At 36.6% G+C, this 21,882-nt stretch overlaps 1 protein-coding gene across 7 annotated transcripts in view; it reads left to right on the top strand.

Moving 5' to 3' along the window:
* ZMYM2 (zinc finger MYM-type containing 2) overlaps positions 1–21,882 on the top strand; it is an 89,993-nt gene that overhangs the window by 50,237 nt on the left and 17,874 nt on the right. For all 7 annotated transcript variants that reach the window (XR_004253245.1, XM_032187277.1, XM_032187286.1 and 4 more), the window contains 5 exons: positions 2,421–2,537; positions 2,909–3,059; positions 14,345–14,517; positions 20,360–20,525; positions 21,498–21,532. Coding sequence is in view for 6 of the 7 variants with exons in the window: in XM_032187277.1 (XP_032043168.1) it covers positions 2,421–2,537; positions 2,909–3,059; positions 14,345–14,517; positions 20,360–20,525; positions 21,498–21,532 (642 nt within the window). In the remaining variant the exon portion in view is untranslated. The remainder of the gene's footprint in view (positions 1–2,420; positions 2,538–2,908; positions 3,060–14,344; positions 14,518–20,359; positions 20,526–21,497; positions 21,533–21,882) is intronic.

Here is a 21,882-nt window from a genome sequence, read left to right as displayed (position 1 = left end):
AATAAATCCTTGATGTTCAAGGTGATCTGTGAAAGACTTTAACAAATTTGTGATCTCATCGATTCTTTCGTGTAAGAATGCTTCCAGATAATTCCTAAAGATACTCTCTATTCTAAGCATTTTGTAATTTAGAGGCAAGACAGGATGATGCTACATGCATGACATCTTGACTCATTAAAATACTATGCAGAAGCAGCCTTTAATTGCAGCATAATGGGAACTTTAAGAAGGCAACTAAATCATGTTGTGATTAACTCTTGGTTTAACAGCTATTTTTTGCTTGTTTTATAGCTACCAGTAATGTGAATTCAGTTCTTTACTGATTTATGTAGAAAATGTTTACTTGACCATAGAAGTTTATGATTAAAAAAACAACAACCAACAAACCTGGTTTTGTTTTAGAAGCAGTAATGCTTAATGACATAGCTAGCTTTTATCTATAATTAGATGTAAATATTCTTTAAAACAAGTTTGAATTTTTAACAGTCTAAAATTCCATTCTCTCTTACCTTCAGCTTTTGTTTTTCTTCAGTTACCAGTCTCCTAGACTTGGTAGGGCCTACATTTCTACCACAGCAAAAGGGAAAAGAAGTTGAAAGTGCCATACATCAGAAAACAGCAAAACCCAGTATTTTATGCTGTAACCCTCAAGATAGGGTTTTGCAGTACCACATTTAATCGCAACTATAGACATGGAAAAATACAGTTGCTATTCTTGTTGTGAGCACTTGATATATTTCATCTTCATTCTTCCCTTTATCTTTAGTGTGCTACAGGTCGTCACAACTGCTAGTTCTTAAATATTTCCTTCGTATCTAAACTGGTGTGATGGGTGTACTTGCTTATTGATTTCCCTTTGTTTTCAACTAGAGCTTCTAGGGCTTTCATTGCAATTACATAATCCATATGGCAGCATGTGTTGAGAATGGTGTTTGCTTTTTGGGGAAACCTACAAATGGAGAAATACAGAGGTTGGACTTTTGATGTCAAAATGCCTTTGTGGCTTCTATGTTAGTACAAGTCTTCAGCAACCTATTTAGAGCAGCCAAAATCTAGTAAATCTCTCTCAACAGCAGAGAGGTTTGCAGGATATAGAGGGATAAAACCGGTAAATGCAGTATGTAGGCATCAGACTTCAAGCTGTTATAGGATAATGGACCATTGGGATAAATGTGACGTGTTTTCTGCTGTTTGGTTCTAGGGTTCTGGCCATGATTGGGAAATGTGTATGACTACTTAACATCTGTAAACTGATGCAGAAGTAGTGCATCTGCATAAACCAATACTGTTGGCTCTGCAGGCTAACACTCAGCAGTATTGGCCTGCTTATGTGAAGGTTTACATCAATAACCAGTCTTCACACAATTTATTTTTTTAGTATAGATGAAGATTTAGTAACACAGCAGCCTGAAGCAAAGTACCCTGTAACAGAAATGTTTTATATTTTCACTAATATAGATTTGTTATTACCTCTTCATCTCCTGTGAAGAGAATGTCTCTAATAATATGTCTTGTTGCAAAGCTTGCAGAGAAGATGGATATAAGAAATTTATATTCTGGATTCTTTGGGCATCTGTGATCACTACTTATTCAGACTTTGTCTTGAAAGTTGCATGGATAATATTCCAGTAGTTGGTTGATCTAAGGATATGCAAAAGATTGTCTTGGGAGATTTATAAAAAACCTACTGGAAGATTGCAAGTGCAATAAAATTGTGTTCTATTGATTGCTGCAGAAACACATTAAGTGAATTATTCAGTTACAGAATTAAATTCTCATTCCTGCATGAAATCTATATTATTTTTCTTGATCTGAAAACCTTTGTTTAGGGCTTAGGTATTTAAATGGCTGCATCTTCCAGCCACAATGATTGAGGGCCAGCTAGGACTGTTAGCTAGTTTTTTTCTTAATCTTAAACCCTGCATTTACTCAAATTATTGCTGAAGGCCTTTCACTGTAGTATTTGTATTTTGAAGTGATATGATTAGGTAAGGTGATGATAATCTGTTTTGGTCAGGTTTGGATTTGAAAATATTTTTTGTAGGTCTTTGTTTGAAATTCTGTGACCAAAATAAGGCAAGCTGTGAATTATAGTTTTCTGAAAATACATCTTTTGTGATTAACAGGTGTTCAATTTTGGGAGATTTTTTTTTTTCTATTTATGCATTATAGTCTCAAATGGCAGACATTAGAAAGGTAAGATAAAAGAAATACTGAGAAAGAGAGGGTGAAGTTTCAAGACTGGAGAATCTAAGATGTCAAGGGAAGAGACTAACCTGCTGTGCTTTTGCCTAGAAATGCTGCTGACTTTTATTTATAAACTCCTAGATTTTCAAACAATGTGGGTTAAATGAAAAAAACCCACAATTTAAAAGTAACTATTTTTTTGTGATGTATATGTATATACTTTTGTTTTTCAGACTCTCAGTGTGCAGTCTTCAACAAATGGTCAGTTTGTCTCTCCCACTGATATTCAGTTGAAATGCAATTATTGCAAAAGTTCTTTTTGTTCAAAGCCAGAGGTACTGGAATGGGAGGTAAGTTTTTTTGTTTGTTTTGTTTTGTTTTTCCCCCACTATTTTTAGAATGGTGAAGTGTTTACAAAAGTTTAAACCTATAACTGCAATATAATTTTTCTGGATAAGTCAATTGGCATATTTTCCTATTTTGCATTTTCATATGAAATGCTGACTTTTTGTCAGCATATTTGTAGGACTCACTATGAGCCTGAGAAAGAGTTACTTGTTTTTAGCAGCAGAAGTCATACTTTAATTGTGTGCTTGCTCATCTATTTACATGGCACGTAACAGTTTTGTCCTAAAGGCAAACTATTATTTAAAGTTGCAATTCCCAGATGTTAAAATTTAATGTTAACCCTCTTCATGATGCTTTGCAATTTTGCATTTAGAACAAAGTGTATCAGTTCTGCAGCAGAGCATGTTCTGATGATTATAAGAAACTGCACTGCATAGTTACATACTGTGAATACTGTCAAGAGGAAAAAACGCTGCATGAGACAGTGAATTTCTCTGGCATCAAAAGACCATTTTGTAGTGAAGGTATGTATGTGTTTGTTTTTTCTGAGGTCTTGGTCATTGTAGCTTTACTGCAGCTGACATACTGTGTTCATATTTCATGTTAAAGCTTAAGGTACCCATTCATTCTGTTGTATTTGATGCTGAAACACAAGTTTCTTCATCATTAATGCATATGCCTGTTAATTCATCAGAGTTGCTTTTCTGGTCTTCTGTTGAGTTTTTGACCACTTACTTCTGGTTAGGAGAACTGGACATCTCTCTTCAATGTGTGTGTGTAAATACATACACGTGTATGCATATGCACAAATTTTTTACATATTTTCTTCTTTAAAAAAAAAAATAAAAAAAATGCAGCTAAGCCTATTCCTACACTACCTGCATTGAGGAATACCAAGCTTTCTGTTTGGTTAGTATTTTCAAAATTTAATACAACAGTGGAAATTCTTTCTATTTTAGCTTAAAAAGGTCATTCAAGGAATAGCTCCAGTGATGCCTGTTGATATATGTTGCTTAAAGTCATTGTAATTTTCCTGATCAATGATTAGAATTTTCAAAACCAAACAAAAAAAAAAACCAACAAGCTATGCAAAGTGGTATATTGGCATAGTATTCTTTTAAGCTGCATTAAAATATTGAACATCTTAATAGAAACAGAAAAGTACGGTCTTGTCTTCCACTTCTGGTGAGCTATCCTTTGATAACTGATATTTAATCCCAGTCTTAGAAGTTTAACTACCAGTTTGGATGATCTATATTTGGGGGTTGTACTGAATATATATATGTATTTTTTCTTTATTAGTTCATATGATAATGCTTTCACTATCATTTGATAAACGTTTAATCTGCTTTCAAGCAGATTAAACAGCAAATGTACCAATGTACTTAAATCAGGGTCCTGTTTGCTTGAAGAGGAGTGAAGTGTGTGGCTGGAGGCATCCTTTCTTCCACAATATTCCTTTGTAGCTCTGGACTTTGGAATTTCTTGTTTCTGATGAATGGAGTGTGGTGGCGTAGATTTTTCCACCATCATTACTTTCTTGTGTTCTGGACTGCAAAGTGATAGGTGGAGAGTTTTTACAGTATATTGCAACACTCAGTAACATCTAGCTAGATACTGTTTCTGTGAATAACCAATTCCACAGAATATGTTCAAAGACAAGAGCAAACTTCTTTGAGGCTGGAGATTGCAGTGTATGCTGGTATTACTGTGGATACTTCGGATGTCCTCATTTCAAATCCTGGCTGCTGTCACAATGAAATCAATAAGATTCATAATGTAAACTATACCATATTACATTACAGAGACAATTCTTCATGAGGAGGCTTGGAATGAGGGGATTTGTAATTCCTATTGGAAAATTTGAGGAAGGAAAGGAGATGCTCTTTCCTGCATGAATACAGTTACTGAGTGGGAGAGATACATTTTTAAAAGTCTTAGTGTGGGTCCCAAGCTTGCATGTGTTGGAATTCCAGTTTGAGAGCAGAGGTGATCTTTGTGAGGGTGAATACATCAAATTTTACTGTTAAAATGAATTTTATGGTCTTAGTATGATGACCTGAACCACTGAATAACAGAAAGACGGTAGTGAAAAGCACCATTAAATAAGATGTAGCTTGAATAAGTATGGCACACATCTGCTAGCAGAAGGTTAGGCCTGCTTTGTGATGCATATGAAAAAAAAAAAAATCTTTGTTACCTGATGAAAATGACTTGCTGATCTGCACAGAAGCTCTGTAGAAACAGGTCCTAGGTCCTGTTTTTTTAAAGGAGAAATAACAATTGTTACAGATTACTCCAGAAATTTTGGAATCCAGGAGTTAGAAGTGGGAATGTGATGTGGGTGAAAGGGGTCAAGGTCTATAGCTGGACTGAGTGGAGGTAAACAAATTAAAGGTTCCATCATCAGAGGTGATAAATTCCTCTTCCCCACTTTCCAGGCACCCAAACAACCCTAATTTTTCTTTGATCTCATAGCCTTTTTCCAGAAATACCTGCCCAACTGTTTATAAAGTAGAAAAGCTAGTAGATGTAGGAAGAAACTAATTTGATATGGAGGTCATGCTGGTTTTGATATTGCAAACTGTTCTTCAAGAAATTCTACCAACATAGACCATTTTGGTGAGGATGTAGTTTTTCTTCACCAGGAGACAATATATTATGATTTGAGAAGTAATACCAGAGGTGTTAAGTTACAAAAGATACTGTCATTTCTGGAAGAAATAAAACTCTTTGTGGAAAATACTGGCAAATTTCAGGTGTCTATTTATAAATGAAGGCTCCTGAGTAAAAATCAATAGAAATTAAACAGGTATTAAAATTTCAGAAAGAATGCTTATTTGTTCATCTTCAAGGAAACTTATGGATAACATATATAAGATCAACTACAAATACCCCTTGACTACTTACGCCCACCTACAGTTGGAGTAATGAAGATGCCATCATTCTTCTGCTCACATTTTTCAGACCTGAGTTTTTTTTGTTGTTTCGATTTATTTTTTATTTTTTTTTACACATGCACGCACTTCTAAAAACACATAAAATTGACGAACCCTGACACCCACACTGAAGTCTCTGGGATTAGTATTTCTGTGGAGTTTCATTCCAACTCTGTTTCTTAGTATGTCTATTGAGCTATTTGAAAACATGTGCAGTGAACAGCTGAAATTTCTGTTGCAATAATGTATAATTAGAAATGATTCATGCTAAAGCTGGCTATTAATTATTTCATGGGATACAGTATGCTTTTTCTGTTTTTGTCCAAAACTCAGATCCTATGTGGAAGATGAGCAACCTGAACTGACTAGTTCATCTGTCCCCCTGGTGCTGAGACTTAGGAAATTATACTGTGCTGGCATTTTATGACTAGGGAGGCATACCAAAATACCAATATTTAAATTAAATAAAATGTATGTCATGTATGCTAAAACAAGATAGTCAGAGTTGCTTGTGAAATTTTAGATATATGCACTCACATGAGTGACAACTGAGGATAGGCTGTGCGAGCTGCTATTCCTGAGATCCTGAGTTTGGGATTTTTCATGTCTCATGTACAAAAGTAGTCAGTCTTTGGGAATCCAGCAATGGAACTGTTCTAGAATGGTATCTCCATCACTTTTTTTCTTCATTTGGCATATAATTAATCTTTCCCAATAGAAGTAAGTGCTATAATTTAAATAATACAGGCATTGTAATGATTTTGTAGTATGAATTTTAGTAACGTTGATTCATATGCTGCAGTAGTCTGCTTCTTGGAAGAAGGTCAGTAAGCTGTGGAGTAACTCAGTTATTTGATACTTGGAAGTAACTTGGAAGTTCCTTTCAAATGGATAATACAGAAAGTTCAACTATGAAAGCAGCAACTATATTATGATCTTGACAGGATGCTTACATGCTTCTAGAAATGTGGGTCTAAGTACAAGATGCTGTAAATTAAATTTAAACAGTTCTGATATTTCATCTAAGTAGAATCTAACCCTTTTTGAAATATTATAGAGCTGACAAGTAGAAAAAGAATTTAGGAAATTACATGAATTTCAATCTTAGTATGTCTAGGAAAGATAAGTATTTAGTTAAAGCATTGCATATTGTAGATTGACATCTTTTCAATCATTTCTGGACAGTAGATTGTTAGATAAAGTATACTGTTAAATGCTTAGCTGATTTTTAGATTTATAAGAAAACATTGTAGATACTGGGAACAGCCTAAACACAAGTGTTTTAAACTACTTACAAGTGCTTACAGTCGAATGTTTCACCACCAATTTAGAAATTAACCTGAAATTACAGAGATTCCTGTTATTGCTGGAAACATTAACAATTGGATTTCCAAAATGTTAAGTGATATGAAACATCACGGAGACTTGCTTAGAGTTGCTGGGCTTCCCCAGTAGGTGGGAAGCTGCACTGAGGAGCAGTTGATATGATGCTCTTGCACAGCAGAACATCATACCCTAGGTGGGTCAAGCCTGCTTGTGCCCCTTTCTTTGCTGATGTTTGCTTTAATTCTTAAACATACAGAAACGATTTTAAAGGATTTTTTTAAAATAGTTTACGTTATCAGCTATCTATTTTAGAGATATAGATACACCTCTTAAAAAGTACAATGTATGGAATTTGGACTAATGTATAGAAAATTGTTCAGGCGGTAGTAAAGCACACGTTTTTATGACAAAATTTTGACTTCCTAATTGCATGCTATTTGGCAATAGGACCTCATAAAGTTATCAAGCACTGCTGAGTAGTATAGATTGTAGTGACAGAAAAAAAAAAGTGATATTTATTTAGCATATGTAAAATTTTATATCACAGTTAACTACTTCGTATAATAAAAATTTTCTTTTGCAAGCTCTCAGGTTTGTGCTTCATAGAGCTGTTATCTCCCTCTCTGCAGCTCTGACAGTGTCCTACCATACCAAAATAACTTGTGCTCAGTGTGGTGCCTTTTCATCTTTAGCCAGCCACGTTAGTTTGCTTTTACTTTTGGCTGCTTCCTTTGGCAATGTACAATGTACCCCTCTAAGATAAATTCGAACCTGAAATATTGGTTTCCTTGTGGCTTGCTTTTGAGGACTTCTTCAGTGATGAATTGGAATATCATGGCAAAATGGAAAAAATGAAAAGCTTAACATCTTAAATGCTGTAAAAAGTATGATGCACAAAAATCCCCTTTTACAATTGTACAAATCGTGTTGTTAATGAGGGAAAATGTTTCTTTCCAACAAATCAGGTTAATAGAAAAGTGGAAGCCATCTTCAGAGGGATTTTGTAGTGCCTGAGTTACCCTGAAAGAATACAATGTGCTTTGACGTTTATGGACATAAGTTGTAATGGAACGTCCCTAATTGAGTCATGGCAGCTTTTGTTAAAGAGCTCTGATGGGCACAGTGTGGTTGTTGAGGCCATGTTGTCTTATTTAGTCGTCTGGTATTATATCTTTAATTTGCAGACAACTATTACAGATTTTATTATTGTAAAAGCTCTAAGATACTATTCAGCTGATTGAAATAATAATAATAAAAAAAAGAGTTAAGATAGGAAAGACAGCATATTGAAATCAGAGAAGTCCCTTATGAAATATTTAACAAGTGCTCTCACTGCAGAAGCAGCAGGTAAAGGCTCTTGGCTGTGTTGAAGGAAAGCAGATCTGCACATTCTAGACAAATGCATGCAGAAAAGCTGAAGGCTTGTTTCTTGTGGTATGCCGCAAGTGGGAGAGTCTGGTTGTGTAGATGTAGTTTCCAATTAGTGCTTGGCTGTGTGCATAGCTTCTGGAATGACCTGACAATTTTAACATATTGCCATGGATTTTGATTGTTCTGACAGCATTCTTATAGTCAAAAATGCTGAATGCTAGAGATATGTTGAGGAGGAGATTATTATGTTTATCTTGGACATGGTTGGTGGTAGGGGCGTGTGGTGGTTTTACTCAGGTGGACAGCTGAGTTGCACCACAGCTGCTCTCTCACTCCCCCTCCTCAAAGGAAAAGGAGGAGAAAATACAACACAAAGGGCTCAAGGGTTGAGATAAGGACAGGGAGATCGCTCAACAACTACTGTAACAGAGTAGGAAGATACTAAAATTTATTGCCTATTATCAACAAGCTAGAGAAGTGAGAAACAAAGAAGAAACCAAAAACGCCTTCCCCCCGTCCACCCTCTTCCATCCACTCCCCCCAAGCGGTGCAGGGCAATGGGGGCTGCGGTCAGTCCCTAGCGCTTTCCCTCCGCCACTCCCTCAGGGTCCCTCTCTGCCCCTGCTCCCCGTGGGGTCCCTCCCATGGATGCCGTCCTTCCCGAACTGAGCCTGCGGGGGCTGCCCACAGGCTGCAGCTCTTCAGGAACTGCTCCCACACGGCTCCGTCCCACGGGGTCCATCCCCCAGTCCCAAACTGCTCCAGCACGGGTCCCCCACGGATGGGTGGCAGCTCCCCCCAGACCCCCTGCTCCTGCGTGGGCTCCTCTCCACGGGCTGCAGCTCCGGCCCGGGGCCTGCTCCTGCGGGGGCTCTCCATGGGCCGCAGCCTCCTCCAGGCCACATCCACCTGCTCCACCGGGGGCTCCTCCACCCATGGGGGGGCTGCAGCGTGGAGATCTGCTCCATGTGGGACCCATGGGCTGCAGGGGGACAGCCTGCTCCACCAGGGGCCTGTCCAGGGGCCGCAGGGGAACTGCTGCTCCAGCATCTGGAGCACCTCTCCCCTTTCTTCACTGACCTCAGCGCCTGCAAGGCTGTCTCTCACTTCTCACTCTCCCAGCTGCTGTATAGCAGCAGGTTGTTTTTTTTTTTTTTTTTTTTTTCCTTTTTTAAGTCTGTTCTCCCAGAGTTGCAAACAACATCGTTTATTGGCTCAGCTCTGGCCAGCAGCGGGGCTCTTATCTAACATGGGGCAGCTTCTATATTCTTCTCACAGAAGCCACCCCTATGTCTCCCTGCTACCAAAACCTTGCCATGTAAACCCACTACAGGGGGTGGTTGGACCGGGTGATCTTGGAGGTTTTTTTCAACATTTATGATTCTTTAATCTTCTATCGCTCTTCAGAGGGAAAACACTGATACTGTTACAGCCATTTGAATTTTGAGCACAAGTTGTGCAGAGTCTGAAATTTTTAGATCATATAATTTCTAAAATGGCAAAGAATATAGAAGTGAAACCTGAAACCCTAGCCATTGGTTGACTACAGCAGTCTTCATTAAATTTGCTTTTTTCAGTGTTAATTTCCCTTCTATGTCTTTGAAGAGGTTTGAACCAGTTCTTTATGCAAAGACTGTGTTGGCTGTTGCAGATAAGGGGTGATGACAACTTAAGGTGCTAAAATTATGGTCACAAGATGAAGAAAGCTTATAAAGATGCTTCTTATTAACCTGAGAGAATAATCAACTGGAGAATAAGAACAAGAAGAAACTGGGTAACTGGATTGTGGGTAGGTAAGAGGAGAGAAGGGAAAAAGCTAGTACCTAGAGATCTGAAATTTTTATCAGGATAAACTTAGGATGTGTAAGAAGATGAGTTGAATCGGCATAGTAAAGTAGTAAAAGATTCCTCAGCAGAAGACAGGGAAAGAAGTGAGATACACGACCTCCCTATTACACAGAGAAAATGGGATCTACTTTAAAGGTAATCCAACCAGGACTCAACACTGGATGCTTTGCATCTGGTTTTGTAAGGATAGTGATGTTTATTGTGAAGCCAGAGACAGAGAGAACGGTAGGAGCAAGGGTATGGAAAAGGTGGCTATTATATTTGAATCAATACAGAGAGAACAGAAGATGACAGCAGAATGATGTGAATTGGAACATAATTCCAGAATTCATCAAGACCTTGCTTGTGATGTTGCAGACCTATTGATATTACAGGTTTGTGATGTTAAAGGCCTGTCGCTATTCTTCTCTAGATGAAGTTGTTACAAATAACTGTTGAAGTTACTACAGGATGAGAGAACAGTGAGTCTGGGTATGTAGCTTGAAGAAGGAGAAAGATAATCTAATAAATACAGCCTTTCAGCAATTAAAAAAAAAATTGCTTTTAGGATGGAATAATTGTGTTGTATAAAAGATGTTATTGTCTGTGATAATAAGAAACTGGCAATGACTCAGGAAGTGTTTCTAGTTCAGCATTTCTTTTTTTGTGGCTTTTTGCATGTGTGAGTGTACTGAACTTCTAGTAATTCAGGTAGGTGCTGCTGGTAGAATAGGACCAGGTTCTTGGTAGCTTGCTTGCATTAGTTTACAGACATCAAGTGAAACATGTTTTCTGTCACAGATAGCTCTGCAGGGCTGGATCTGGCAGTTCTAGAGGCTGCTGAAAGAAAGGAGACTCTTTTGACCTTTAGCTTGTTTGAACTGCTTCTGTGTCATCCTGTCAGTAAGTCTGTGTTGCATGTGTTCAGAGGCTTATTCTCTCTCTAGTTGATGTGGGAAGGCCTAGGGTTGCAAGAAGGGATGAGTTTCGGAATGGTTTTTGTTTGGAAGCCAGAATTTCAATAGCCTAGTTGAGGATGTGTTAGGTTGATTTAGCAGATATTAGCAACTTCTTTTTTGCCTGGTTCAAATTTTGCATTGGAGAGATCTCATCCTAAAATGCTTCTTAGTGATCTCTTTGAGGTAATGGACTCACAGGGTGGTCCTGTGTTAAAACCTCACTAAAGAATATATTCAGTTACCTGTGTAGCTAGAACCAAATGATCTACGTGTACAATTTTCTTTACACTGACCAGCAGCTAATCTCTTAGAATCACTTAAAGCAGTAGAGCTTTCTATCTGGTCACACTTTAGCTGGTATATGTGTTGTAATAGCAAAAATTCTGAAGAGTTTAGGAATTACTTGTGTATCTTCATTCAAAATTACGGGGCTGACGGCTGTTGGTCTCAGACAATGCTTATTCATGAAGCCCAAATTTGTAGGGCAGATACATTGGCCAAGCCCTTAGGTTTCTAGTGTTGATATTGGAATGATAGACAACCAGTGCTTTTTGTATTACTCACCTACAGTGTTCTGTCAGTTAGAGCCCACTTCTTGGTCACATCCACAAAATTAGCAAGGGAGATACTGCTTGGTTGATTTGGGGTTTGCATTGTGTACTGTGAAGACCAAGTTATTTGAACAAACTTGATATGTTTGCCAAAGGTGAACACCTTTCTCTGTGCTTTAAAGAAAGTCTTACCATTCCAATCAAAACCATAACTTCTTACCATGAAGTTATATCCTAGGTATGTACAGAGTACCAAGGACCTAATTAAAATATATCCCATAAAAAGTATTTATAGCCCTATAAATAGGCATTCTGTTTCCCTTTGTCTGAAACATGATCTTGAAGCAACCAAAGGTTCCCTGGTCAAGAGGATTATGTTACATATTACAAAGACATTACCAAAAAAAAAAAAAAAAAAAAAAAAAGCATCAAAAAGCATCAGACATCTATTTCTGAAGATTTTTTCTCATGATGACGCAGAAAGAAAAACCTGTATTTCCATTATAAAAGTCTTCAGGGATATAACAGTCTTCTATCAACATCTGAAGTTTTATGAAGATGGATTCTGAATCCTCTGTAGAGGCATCCTTCAGCAAGAAGTTCTGCAGTCAGTGATTTATAAAATACAAACAAATATGTTTTTCAGGCACTTGCTCTCAAGGGCTGGATTCTGGATTCTGAATTTTGGACTTTTTCTCTCCCTGCTTATTTTTCACTGCTCATTATTTTCTGTGAGTCACAGAGATGTGGGAGATGTTTGACTGTAGAATGGAAAACTTCTTATTTGATTTTTTCATGTAACAGCAGTATCTTCTTCAGTTTTACTCTTTTATCAGCCAAGAAAAATGTAAGTTTTAACAGTTTATTTCGTAGGCTATTTAGCCAGTTAGCTTACCTGATTGGTGATAGACTACTTTTACTAGCTTTGGTCTTAAAAGATGGACACAGCAATGAATGGTTCTTCTAAGGCACAGCTCAAGAGGAGGATATGTTGTGGTGCTGACCTGTCTTTGGAACTGTGAAGAAGTCAAAAGAATCCAAAGCCACATACAATAATGAGAAATATGTCCATCAGAAAAAATACTGGCAAGAAATTTTCAGTGCTTTAACCAGTACTTTGAAGCTTGCACGCACTGGTACCTTCGGGATTATTACTTCCTCCAGAGCAATGTATTTTGCATCCAAATTAGTTGCACTCCAAGGACGTTTGCTTCACTTGGCCCTTACCTTTTGCACTCTGTGCTTTGTATTAGTAATTTTCTTTATTCTGTTGTTAAAGAATCAGAGAGATAAGACTAAAAGAAAAATAAAGTTGAAAGCAGTTATTACCTACATGTATTTCATTTGTATGATATCCTGTAATTATATTGTTTTGACATTGTTAGGAAATTTAATTTCTTAGCAGAACTTGTAATGTTGCAAGTTAAAATTTCTTAATAACCTTTTGTTTTTGGAAGATGCTGTCTGCTGCAGCTTCCACTTGTATTTGTGTGCTTTTAGTGGTTTTAAAATTAGAGTCTGTTTAACTGAAATTCAGAATACCAAATTCTTCCCTAATAGACAACAGCACAAGACAGTTAATTGAAATTACTGGGTCTATTACAATTATATTATTTCCATATTGTGTATTCCAGAGGAAGTATATATTGCATACTGTTCCCTAACTTACCAGAAGTACAGAAGTCTGCACATACTAGGCAATATACCCAAGCAGGGCAAGTACTAGGAAGACTTGAGTTCAGGTCTTGGTGCTACTGTGGTATTTGGGAAATCGTAAAAACAGCTGCAGTATCTTAGATTAATAGTCTGTGTAGATGTTATCTTGTCTCTTCAGTGTTTTATATGGACAGTTGCTTCATCTACTCATACTGTTCTTTTCTGTAAAATTAGCACAATTATAAAGATGTATGGAATATGATTTAGGCATCAGCTTGAATAGACACTGGATTTGAGATAGTTTAAATACATTATATTCTCAAAATAGCCTATGTAATAGCTAGAGTATTCATTTTTTAATGCATTTAATACATTAGAATGTCTTCTCTAATTTGCTTGAGGGAAGATCAGATTATTGAAGAATATAGCTCTCATTATGATGACCTTGGTGTTATGACTGCATAGTGAACACAAATTAAAAAATAACCCACCTTATGTGAATGGGGAAAAAAATATGATACAGATCTAAGATAGAGATCTTACACAAATTTCATATGTAAGCTCCTATCATTGCATAATCATTCTCAGAACTGCTTGCTTCATTGCTTACTTTGTAGTTGTTTCTTTTTTTTTTTTAGGAAACTCTTCAGTTCTTAGATCTTGTACTTAGCATTCTTAAAAATGAAAGAGTTATCTAAGTGGTTTGTTGTACTTAAATGAATGAAAGTAGTAATAATGAAAGTAGTAATAGAAGTAGGTTGATCCTTGAAGATAGCTATTGTTTTAGAGAACAGTGCTGCCTGGCTTACAATTTCTGCTTGTCATTATCTGGCTATCTAGCATTCTGAGGATATGTAATTCCAAGTCAATGCTTCTGCAGGGGTCTATATGAAAAACAAATTATGCATTTTTTTTGTCTGTTTATTCAGGGATTTGATAAGTACAGATTTAAGCATAGTGTTTTGAGAGAGATGCAGACACCACATAAACCATAGGGTTGTGAAGGAAAGGTATTCAGGTAAAAATGTCTTGAAATATAGTGTATTATGCAACCTGAATTTGTCTGAAGCCCCGATTGTTAGCTGTTGTTGTATTCATTTAGTTTTCGATATTTAACTCTTAATTGTGATATCTCTCTGTAAAAATTACTTTGTTCCTAATATTTAAAATCTGTTTCCAGGCTGCAAGCTGCTATATAAACAAGACTTTGCAAGACGGTTAGGACTGAGATGTGTTACTTGTAATTACTGCTCGCAGCTGTGCAAAAAGGGAGCAACTAAGGAACTTGATGGTGTAGTGAGAGATTTCTGCAGTGAAGAGTGCTGTAAAAAATTTCAGGACTGGTACTACAAGGCAAGTAACTCAGAATTTTTGACAAGAGCTCCAGAGTTTAACAAAACAAAAATGCACATGTGAGGATATCTCAAGGACTGTGCAGCAAATATGGCTTACTTCAGCAAAGCATTTGCTACACGAAAAGCAAACGTATTAATTTCATCATTTGAATTTTCTTAGAACATAGAGCAGCATTTCTATGATCTGATTTATTAATTCATTTGGCAAAGCAGTCTTGAGTCACAGGAAAAAAAAAAAAGAAAAAACCTATTGTGTATTTGTTACTTTACAATTCTAATTCCCCCCCCCCTCAATTGATACTATATTTTTCTTATCAAAATTACTTACATATGTATTCAGAATGTTGAAAACACTGTTAGTTAGCAGCTGGATGATACTTTAAGTTTACTGATGATAAACTAGGTTGGCAGAGTTTATCCTGTTCCTGCTTTTGCCTCCTTTTTTGCCTTTTCCCTTCTCCCACAGTTTGAACTGCAGAGGCTTTCACTGTTGATTATTTCCCAATGGAAAGGATGCCAAAGGGAAAAGCAAGACCAAATGGATGTCTAATAAAAGTTTAAATCAAATGTGATGGCATCTGTTTCTAAATCTCTGGAAGCTTAACTACCTTGTGAAGCACAACCAGCAAAGAGTTCACGTTAAGAGGTTTTTTTTTTTGTTTTCATTTTTTTGAAAGAAGTAAAGGTGAAATTGGACTGGGTTTAACCTGCGATTAGTACCACGGATAAAATATTTGGTCTCTGTGAACATCCTGGAAAGCTACACTGATAATACCAAAACGAGGACTATACTTGTGGATGCAATTGTAAAAAAACGACATTACAAAATTCGTCACCTTACCAAAACTCTGTTCAGAGCCTGGAAGGCAATAAAAAGCTTGAAATGCTAGAGGGCTAGATCAAAGTCCTGTAATTCAAGATGATCTACCTACCATAAAAGACCTGAAGAAATATCTGATATTTTGGAATGTCTGTTTCCAGAAGTGTTACAGCCCAACACTGTCTTTATTTTGAATAATGTACATAGGGTCCTTTTAGAATTTTCTGGAAGAAAACTACTGAAGACCAGTATCAGTTTCTTATGTCTCTTGTGATAATAGGGTGATGAAGCTTGGCTGCAAAGTTCTTAGACTTAAAATGTTATTTCATACAATAATATTATATCAATATGCCTTAAAACTTGAGGTATGGGATGAAGTTTATCCCTTATTAAAAAATGCCTCCTAATAGAGAATTCAATAAAGCTTTGGTGTGCTTTAGAAACCTCTTGATGATTCAGCAAATAATAGTCTGGGGATGAGTGTACCAAACTAGTGTCATATAGTAAACTTCTGTGGAAGTTTGTACTATGATTCAGATTTGGGAAACACTTGAAAACTCTGACTTCAGTTTATCCTTCTGATCCATGGGATAAAGCAATAACTGAATTAGCCCATTAAGTCTGCTTAAGAAATGGTGTTGATACTGTGGTATGGGAAAATAAGATATGATGCCATGAAAAAGTAATTCACGCAGACTTACTGGCAACTAGTGACTTTTGATGACGCTGAATTGTTAGATATTTTTACTTGCTGAATCTTGTGCTTGCCAGTGGAACTAGTGTTAGATGATGTTGAATTGTTGATTGTCATTTTTTTCCAAATACTTCTTAAAGCCTTTGCCTAAAGTTCAGGTTAAAGAAGCTGGTGTTTTTTAAAGTTCTGGTTATAGAAGTTTGGGATTTACTACATAGAGAAGACAAGTACTAGGTTAAGTTTGGGGTATGTGTATTTTGCTAAAATTGACTTTTTTTTTTTTTTTTCCTTTACATTCTTGCTGGTAACTTCTCCCTCTTTTTATAAAAGTCATTCCAGGTATCCTAGGTTTGGTAGCACATTGTTAGTGAACATTCTTACCTAGTCATAAATAGGTGATCAAAATACAGAAAGACAGAACAGATATGGGCCCCTCCCTTGATTTGTACTTCATTTCTTGTTTTGTCTGTTAGCTTCTTGAAAGAATAGATACATATGTTTGAGCTTTGTCTCATTTATGTAACGTCTAGTGTTATTTTGGAGTTTCAATTAAATGTATACATAAAGAGAAATAAGTAGTAATAACCTAGTAATGTTTTAACATCAGCATTGTGCTCATTAAACAAATGTATGTCTCCATTTCTTTGTCTACTTTCTTTTATGGACACATTTTTCTCATGTAGTTTTATCTGGAAAACATCTTAACATTTAAAAAATAATTAAGTATTTATGGGAGGGTTTACCTGAACGCAAAAGTTCTCTTTATGGAAAGCTAGAAAAAGATAGCAGAGGTAGAAGCACATCAGGCTTATCTAAAAGTATTCCTCAAACCTAATGCAAGGGATTGAAATGTGAAAGAGTAGTTCAGTCATCATCATCTGGTGAATGACAGCTGAAATTAGTTGGTGCTAAGTTCTGAGGACGTTTTTGTAGTATGGTGTCCAATGCACTTCTAAGAAGAGAAGCAAAAAATTTGGTGTCTTGAGGCTAGCTCCCTATGTTATTAGAGCTCCTCCTCGTAAACTTTAATTGCATGCTGTGGTTTGGATCATAATTTCACAGTCATTTTTCAGATTTCAATATAAATATTTTAGTAGCCTGTTTGATGACAGTTTCAATCATTTGATGTTTCTCATACTAGCGAACTGAAAGTATCTTGACAAAGATTATACAGTTTTGAGAACAGTACAGAAATTGGTTTCTTAAAATATACATTGTGAAGCATTGCCGAAAATACCACAGCTCAAGAGCAAATATAGGTCATTCCATCCTGCAGTGGAATAGTGATTGGATTGAACATGTATGGTAATAATTGTGTGTTCAGAGGAGGTCAGATGTCTACAGCCAAAACGAAGTTGGAGGTGAGGAGCTGTAGTCTGAGGCATAAGCAAATAACAATGATTGTCAGACATGGTAAAATCTGAGATGATGGATCCAACATTAATCTAGATGGTAAAGGCAGCAAGACACCGTTCTGAAATTTATCTCGTCCAAATTTAGCCATTGTATAGCTAAACATCTCAATTTTAAGCAGTTACCCTTGTATAATCAGGCACTCTCTGGAAACATCTCTTGCTTTCTACTTTTGCAGATGGAACCAAAGTAGCTTGGAATAGACAGCCAAGATAAGGCCAAATTAACGGTAGCCCAGATCTTTGGAGAACATTGGGAACAGGTCAATGGAGGAGTAAAAATGTAAATAAAAAGCCCCACATGTGGAAACTTATATTTCAAACCAACTTTGGGGCAAACAGAATTGTTTGATACATTTTTAGGTGGGTGCTAGCGATTTGAGCATGTTGAAGTCAGACCTGGGGAAGGAATTGGACCAAAAAGCAGTCATGAGTGGAAAAGGAGTTAGGTGCAAATGGAGCACTAAGGGTATAGGTGGATCTTTTAGACATACAGTGTTAGAACAGACTCAAAGGCAAGGATTTTGGTGATTCAGTTCATGAGTAGTTCCAGTATCTTAAATGAAAACAGATGGGAAGGAAGGAAAAAGCAGAAAATCATGATTTCTGGTTTTTCCTTTCACTAATTTCACGGTCAGGGAAGTGGGAGAGTAAGCAGGTCGTAGGAAGCTTAAGTGCATGGGAAGGTTTATAGAATTGACTGCGGGTATGGTTATGGAAATATTTAGAATTAATGTAATAAATGCAGAGATGAGAACCGAAACATCCATACAGAGGAATTTCGGGTTTGCTAAGGAGTGGTGGCTTACCATGTCTGAGGAAACTGATTTTTTTTTTTTTTTCAGCTAAATACCATAGTAGCAGTCCAGGGGAGGCATTAATTCACTTATTCAAAGGCTTAAATGAAAGAGCAGAAAATAGAGGGAGAAAGCAATTAGTAGCAGGAAGACTGTAGTTGCTGCTTTTTACAAGATTTAGCACCTTCTTGCTTTGAAGGACAGAGAAAACAGAAGAAAATGGCACTTTGGTAGCCAAGCTGTGTGCAGTAGGTGAGAGTAGGTGGGCTTTTCTGTGTGGGGGTCAGCTGTCGTTCTTAATGACCATTGTTAGAGGGGCTTGAGATTTAAAATTAGAGTGAATTACACAATTGTATTTTATTTTTTCCTACTGGCATTTCGGCCTTTTGGTGGTTTTGTAAAGATGCATTTGCACTGAAGTTGTGAATTCACAGTTTCCCTAAACCGGTAACACCTAGGCTATTTTGACAACACTCCATGCTTCGTCTGCTTCCCCACTCACTTACAAGAATACAATTTACTTGCTCTTTTGTCCCTCTGAGAACATTTATGTTGCAAAATGAATTGTGGACCATCATCAGCAGAAAGTCAAAGTGACAAATGTAACCAAAAGGAAGGGATGGGGGGGCAATGCAGTGCTGCAATGCCCCTGCCCTTGCTTGTGTGCCAGGCAGGTGCATGAGCACTACTGCTGGCACCTGCACCAGGGAAGGGAAGTACCTGCCCTTTCCGTGGCACCTTTAATTGCTTTCTTTGCCTTAATTGCTCCCAGGCAGGTTGAAACACGTTTATTTAAAGAAAATACATGCATATGTATATATACTTAAAGCTGGTTATACTGTTAGAATCAACTCTCTCAATATATCATTCTGAATATTTGAAAATTGCAGCTAACAGCTGAATTTCCTGCACTGCCAGAGAATGGTGCTGGACTGGTCAAGTACGGTGAAGGGACTTAGCATTTAATTACCTTTTACATTTGAACTAATTGGCCTTTTGGTATGTTTTTTGGAATTGTAAGAACTACAGTTGGACCATTTTTTTTCAGCCATCAGAGCCTTGTGCATAAGTGCAGTGTTGTGTATGGTTTTGTATATTAATGTTTTATGTTGCACACTATCATAATTTCCCTCCTCCTCCTCAGGCTATGCTATTAGATTGAGTTATTTGAGATTCCTAAGCATCCATAAATTGTTTTTTATTTTTTTGGCTTATTTTTAAAGACCACTTTGGGATGGAGATTACAAGAAAATATTAAGGGGAACAACATTGCAAACAATTCTTCACTTACTAAAGATCTGAAGCCGGGGCTAGTACTCTTCAGATAATATTTTATAGCATGGCTGATTAAATTCTGTGGAACCAATTTAGTAGAAAAATGTCTTTATTAGTGATGCCTCGTGAAGTTATCCTGTAGTCTGGTGAATAACGAAGTCTTGAGTTTCAAGTTGTGTGCTAACTGGAATCCTCTTTAGGTTGAGAGCTAGTTTTGCTGCTTTTAAATCATAGTGAGAGAAGAAATTTGAAGGAACTAATTAATAATCGGAATCTAAAATTGTTGTCAAACTACCACAATAATGAAAATAGAAAAGTTATCTACACCAAAGGGCCTTGATCTGACACCTAGAGAAGTGATTTTGTTTTCTTTAAGTCACAAACAGAAGGAAAAAGAAAAAATAACACACCAAACTTGGGGGGAGGGGGGGAGGGAAGTATCGTACTTGTCCTGGGTTCAAGCAAGTCATTAAGGAGTGTCGCTTTTTGCTCTTGTTTGCAGAAGATTTTAGTGGAATTAATGAAAATTGTTGGATTTTTTTTTTTTTTTCTGAACGTGCAAAAACGAGCAATTTTAAAGGACTTAGAGTTTAATTGAAACACAGCATGTTAATTATATTAATTCTGGGCATTAACCCTCAGCAAACACTTGAAAGTAAAGTGACTAATATGTGTATAAATGTGGGTTAGAGGGTTGTATAAATATAGAGCCTACATGAGTGAGACTTAACTGTGTAGCAGTAACGATTTTTCAGTACTTTCAAAAATGTAACCTTTTAAAATGTAAAAGTAATTTTTTTCCAAGGCTTATTTAAAATGTCACAATCTTTCTTTGCATTAAGGCTGCGCGATGTGACTGTTGTAAGTCTCAAGGAAATCTCAAAGAGAAGGTGCAGTGGCGTGGAGAAATGAAACACTTCTGTGATCAGCACTGTTTGCTCCGTTTCTACTGTCAACAAAATGAACCAAATCTGGCAACCCAAAAAGGACCTGAGAACTTACAATACGGTACGTGCTGCCTTACCCTTGCTAAATGGCAAACAAAATGTTGCTTTTAAGTGAAAAATTCAAAGCTACTTGAATTATTTATTTGTTGTAATAAACTGGCTTGTGTTAGAGACTGCCCTTTTTTATTTTATCACCAGATACATAATTTATTGAGTTGCTAGGTATTTTTTTTAATCTTAACTCTGTATTTTAATGCTCTTTTGAGAGCTGAAACATTTTCAGCTAATCAAATGCTTTTGCAATCACTTTTTTTCAAAAACTAAATCTTTTTAGGTTAAGCATAATTTTAGTGTTTTGCCTTTACGGGGATAGAAAGTGGCTTCCTCTTTCATTGTGCTCCAGTGTTTTGTTACTGGCTCTGTGGAAGCATTTCTTTTCAAAACATGTTTTGGTCAAAGAGACCAGATAAATGCACTCAGAATTAAAAGGAAATGAAGAAATTGAATTAAAAGGAAACAAATGAGATGGAAACTCAAAGAAAATGAGAAGTATGCAGATGTGAGCAATGCACTGCTTTTTTTTTTTTTTTTTCCCCTGTTGGCAATAGGTACCTTATATGTTTTCTGATGGGGGCAGAATGCATGTTCACATGGTTTATAGTGATCTAAATTGCACATCAGCATGCAAGTGAATCACCTTTTCAATTAATGTAACTATACCAACACAGCTTCTTTGTATGGCCGTTTTCATATTTGAACTTTTCAATATATACTTTTATGAATGAGGTCGTAGTCACATCTGACTGCAGCAGACTGATTTGGCTTTTGGCTTTGTGTAAGGTTTGATGCCAGAGTTGTGCAGTGTTTGTGACGAAGCAGAGTTTAGTACAGTTCTCACCTGTGGTACAGCGCTAAGCAGTGCTGTTAATTTGACATTACCCTGATGATATGTGTTGTCTGCATTGCTTACTGAAATCTGTTATAATCATGAAAAAGGGCGAAAATATCTAAAAATGTTTTTTTGCATTTTTAGATCAGGGCTGTCAAACTCCTCGAACAAAAATAACAGTAAGTACATATTTTTAACATACATGTAACCTAATTGGAGGCATTTAAAATGTGAGATCCTGGTGGCTAAAGATGATAATGTTAAAAATACCACAAACTAGTATCTTTGAATGACACCAATCTAAATTTGTGGTTATTTTTTAGTCTTTGTCACATCAGTAGTTGAAACTAACTTTTAAATATTCGTATTTTATCTTTTCAATGTCTTCTGACATTGAAACCTTTGATTTCACATCTGTGCTGCATGAAAGTGTAGTTACTCCATAAGTGTGTCTTATTTTTTTGTGTTTAGACTGATTAGGTGTATTATTGAGTACAGAATGGGAAGAGCATTTCCTTGATCAGTTAGA

This window comes from Aythya fuligula, chromosome 1, assembly GCF_009819795.1.
Source record: "Aythya fuligula isolate bAytFul2 chromosome 1, bAytFul2.pri, whole genome shotgun sequence".
Classification (NCBI taxonomy): Eukaryota; Metazoa; Chordata; class Aves; order Anseriformes; family Anatidae; genus Aythya; species Aythya fuligula.
The sequence above is the reverse complement of the archived record's forward strand: the minus strand, read 5'-3'. Positions and strand labels throughout refer to the sequence as shown.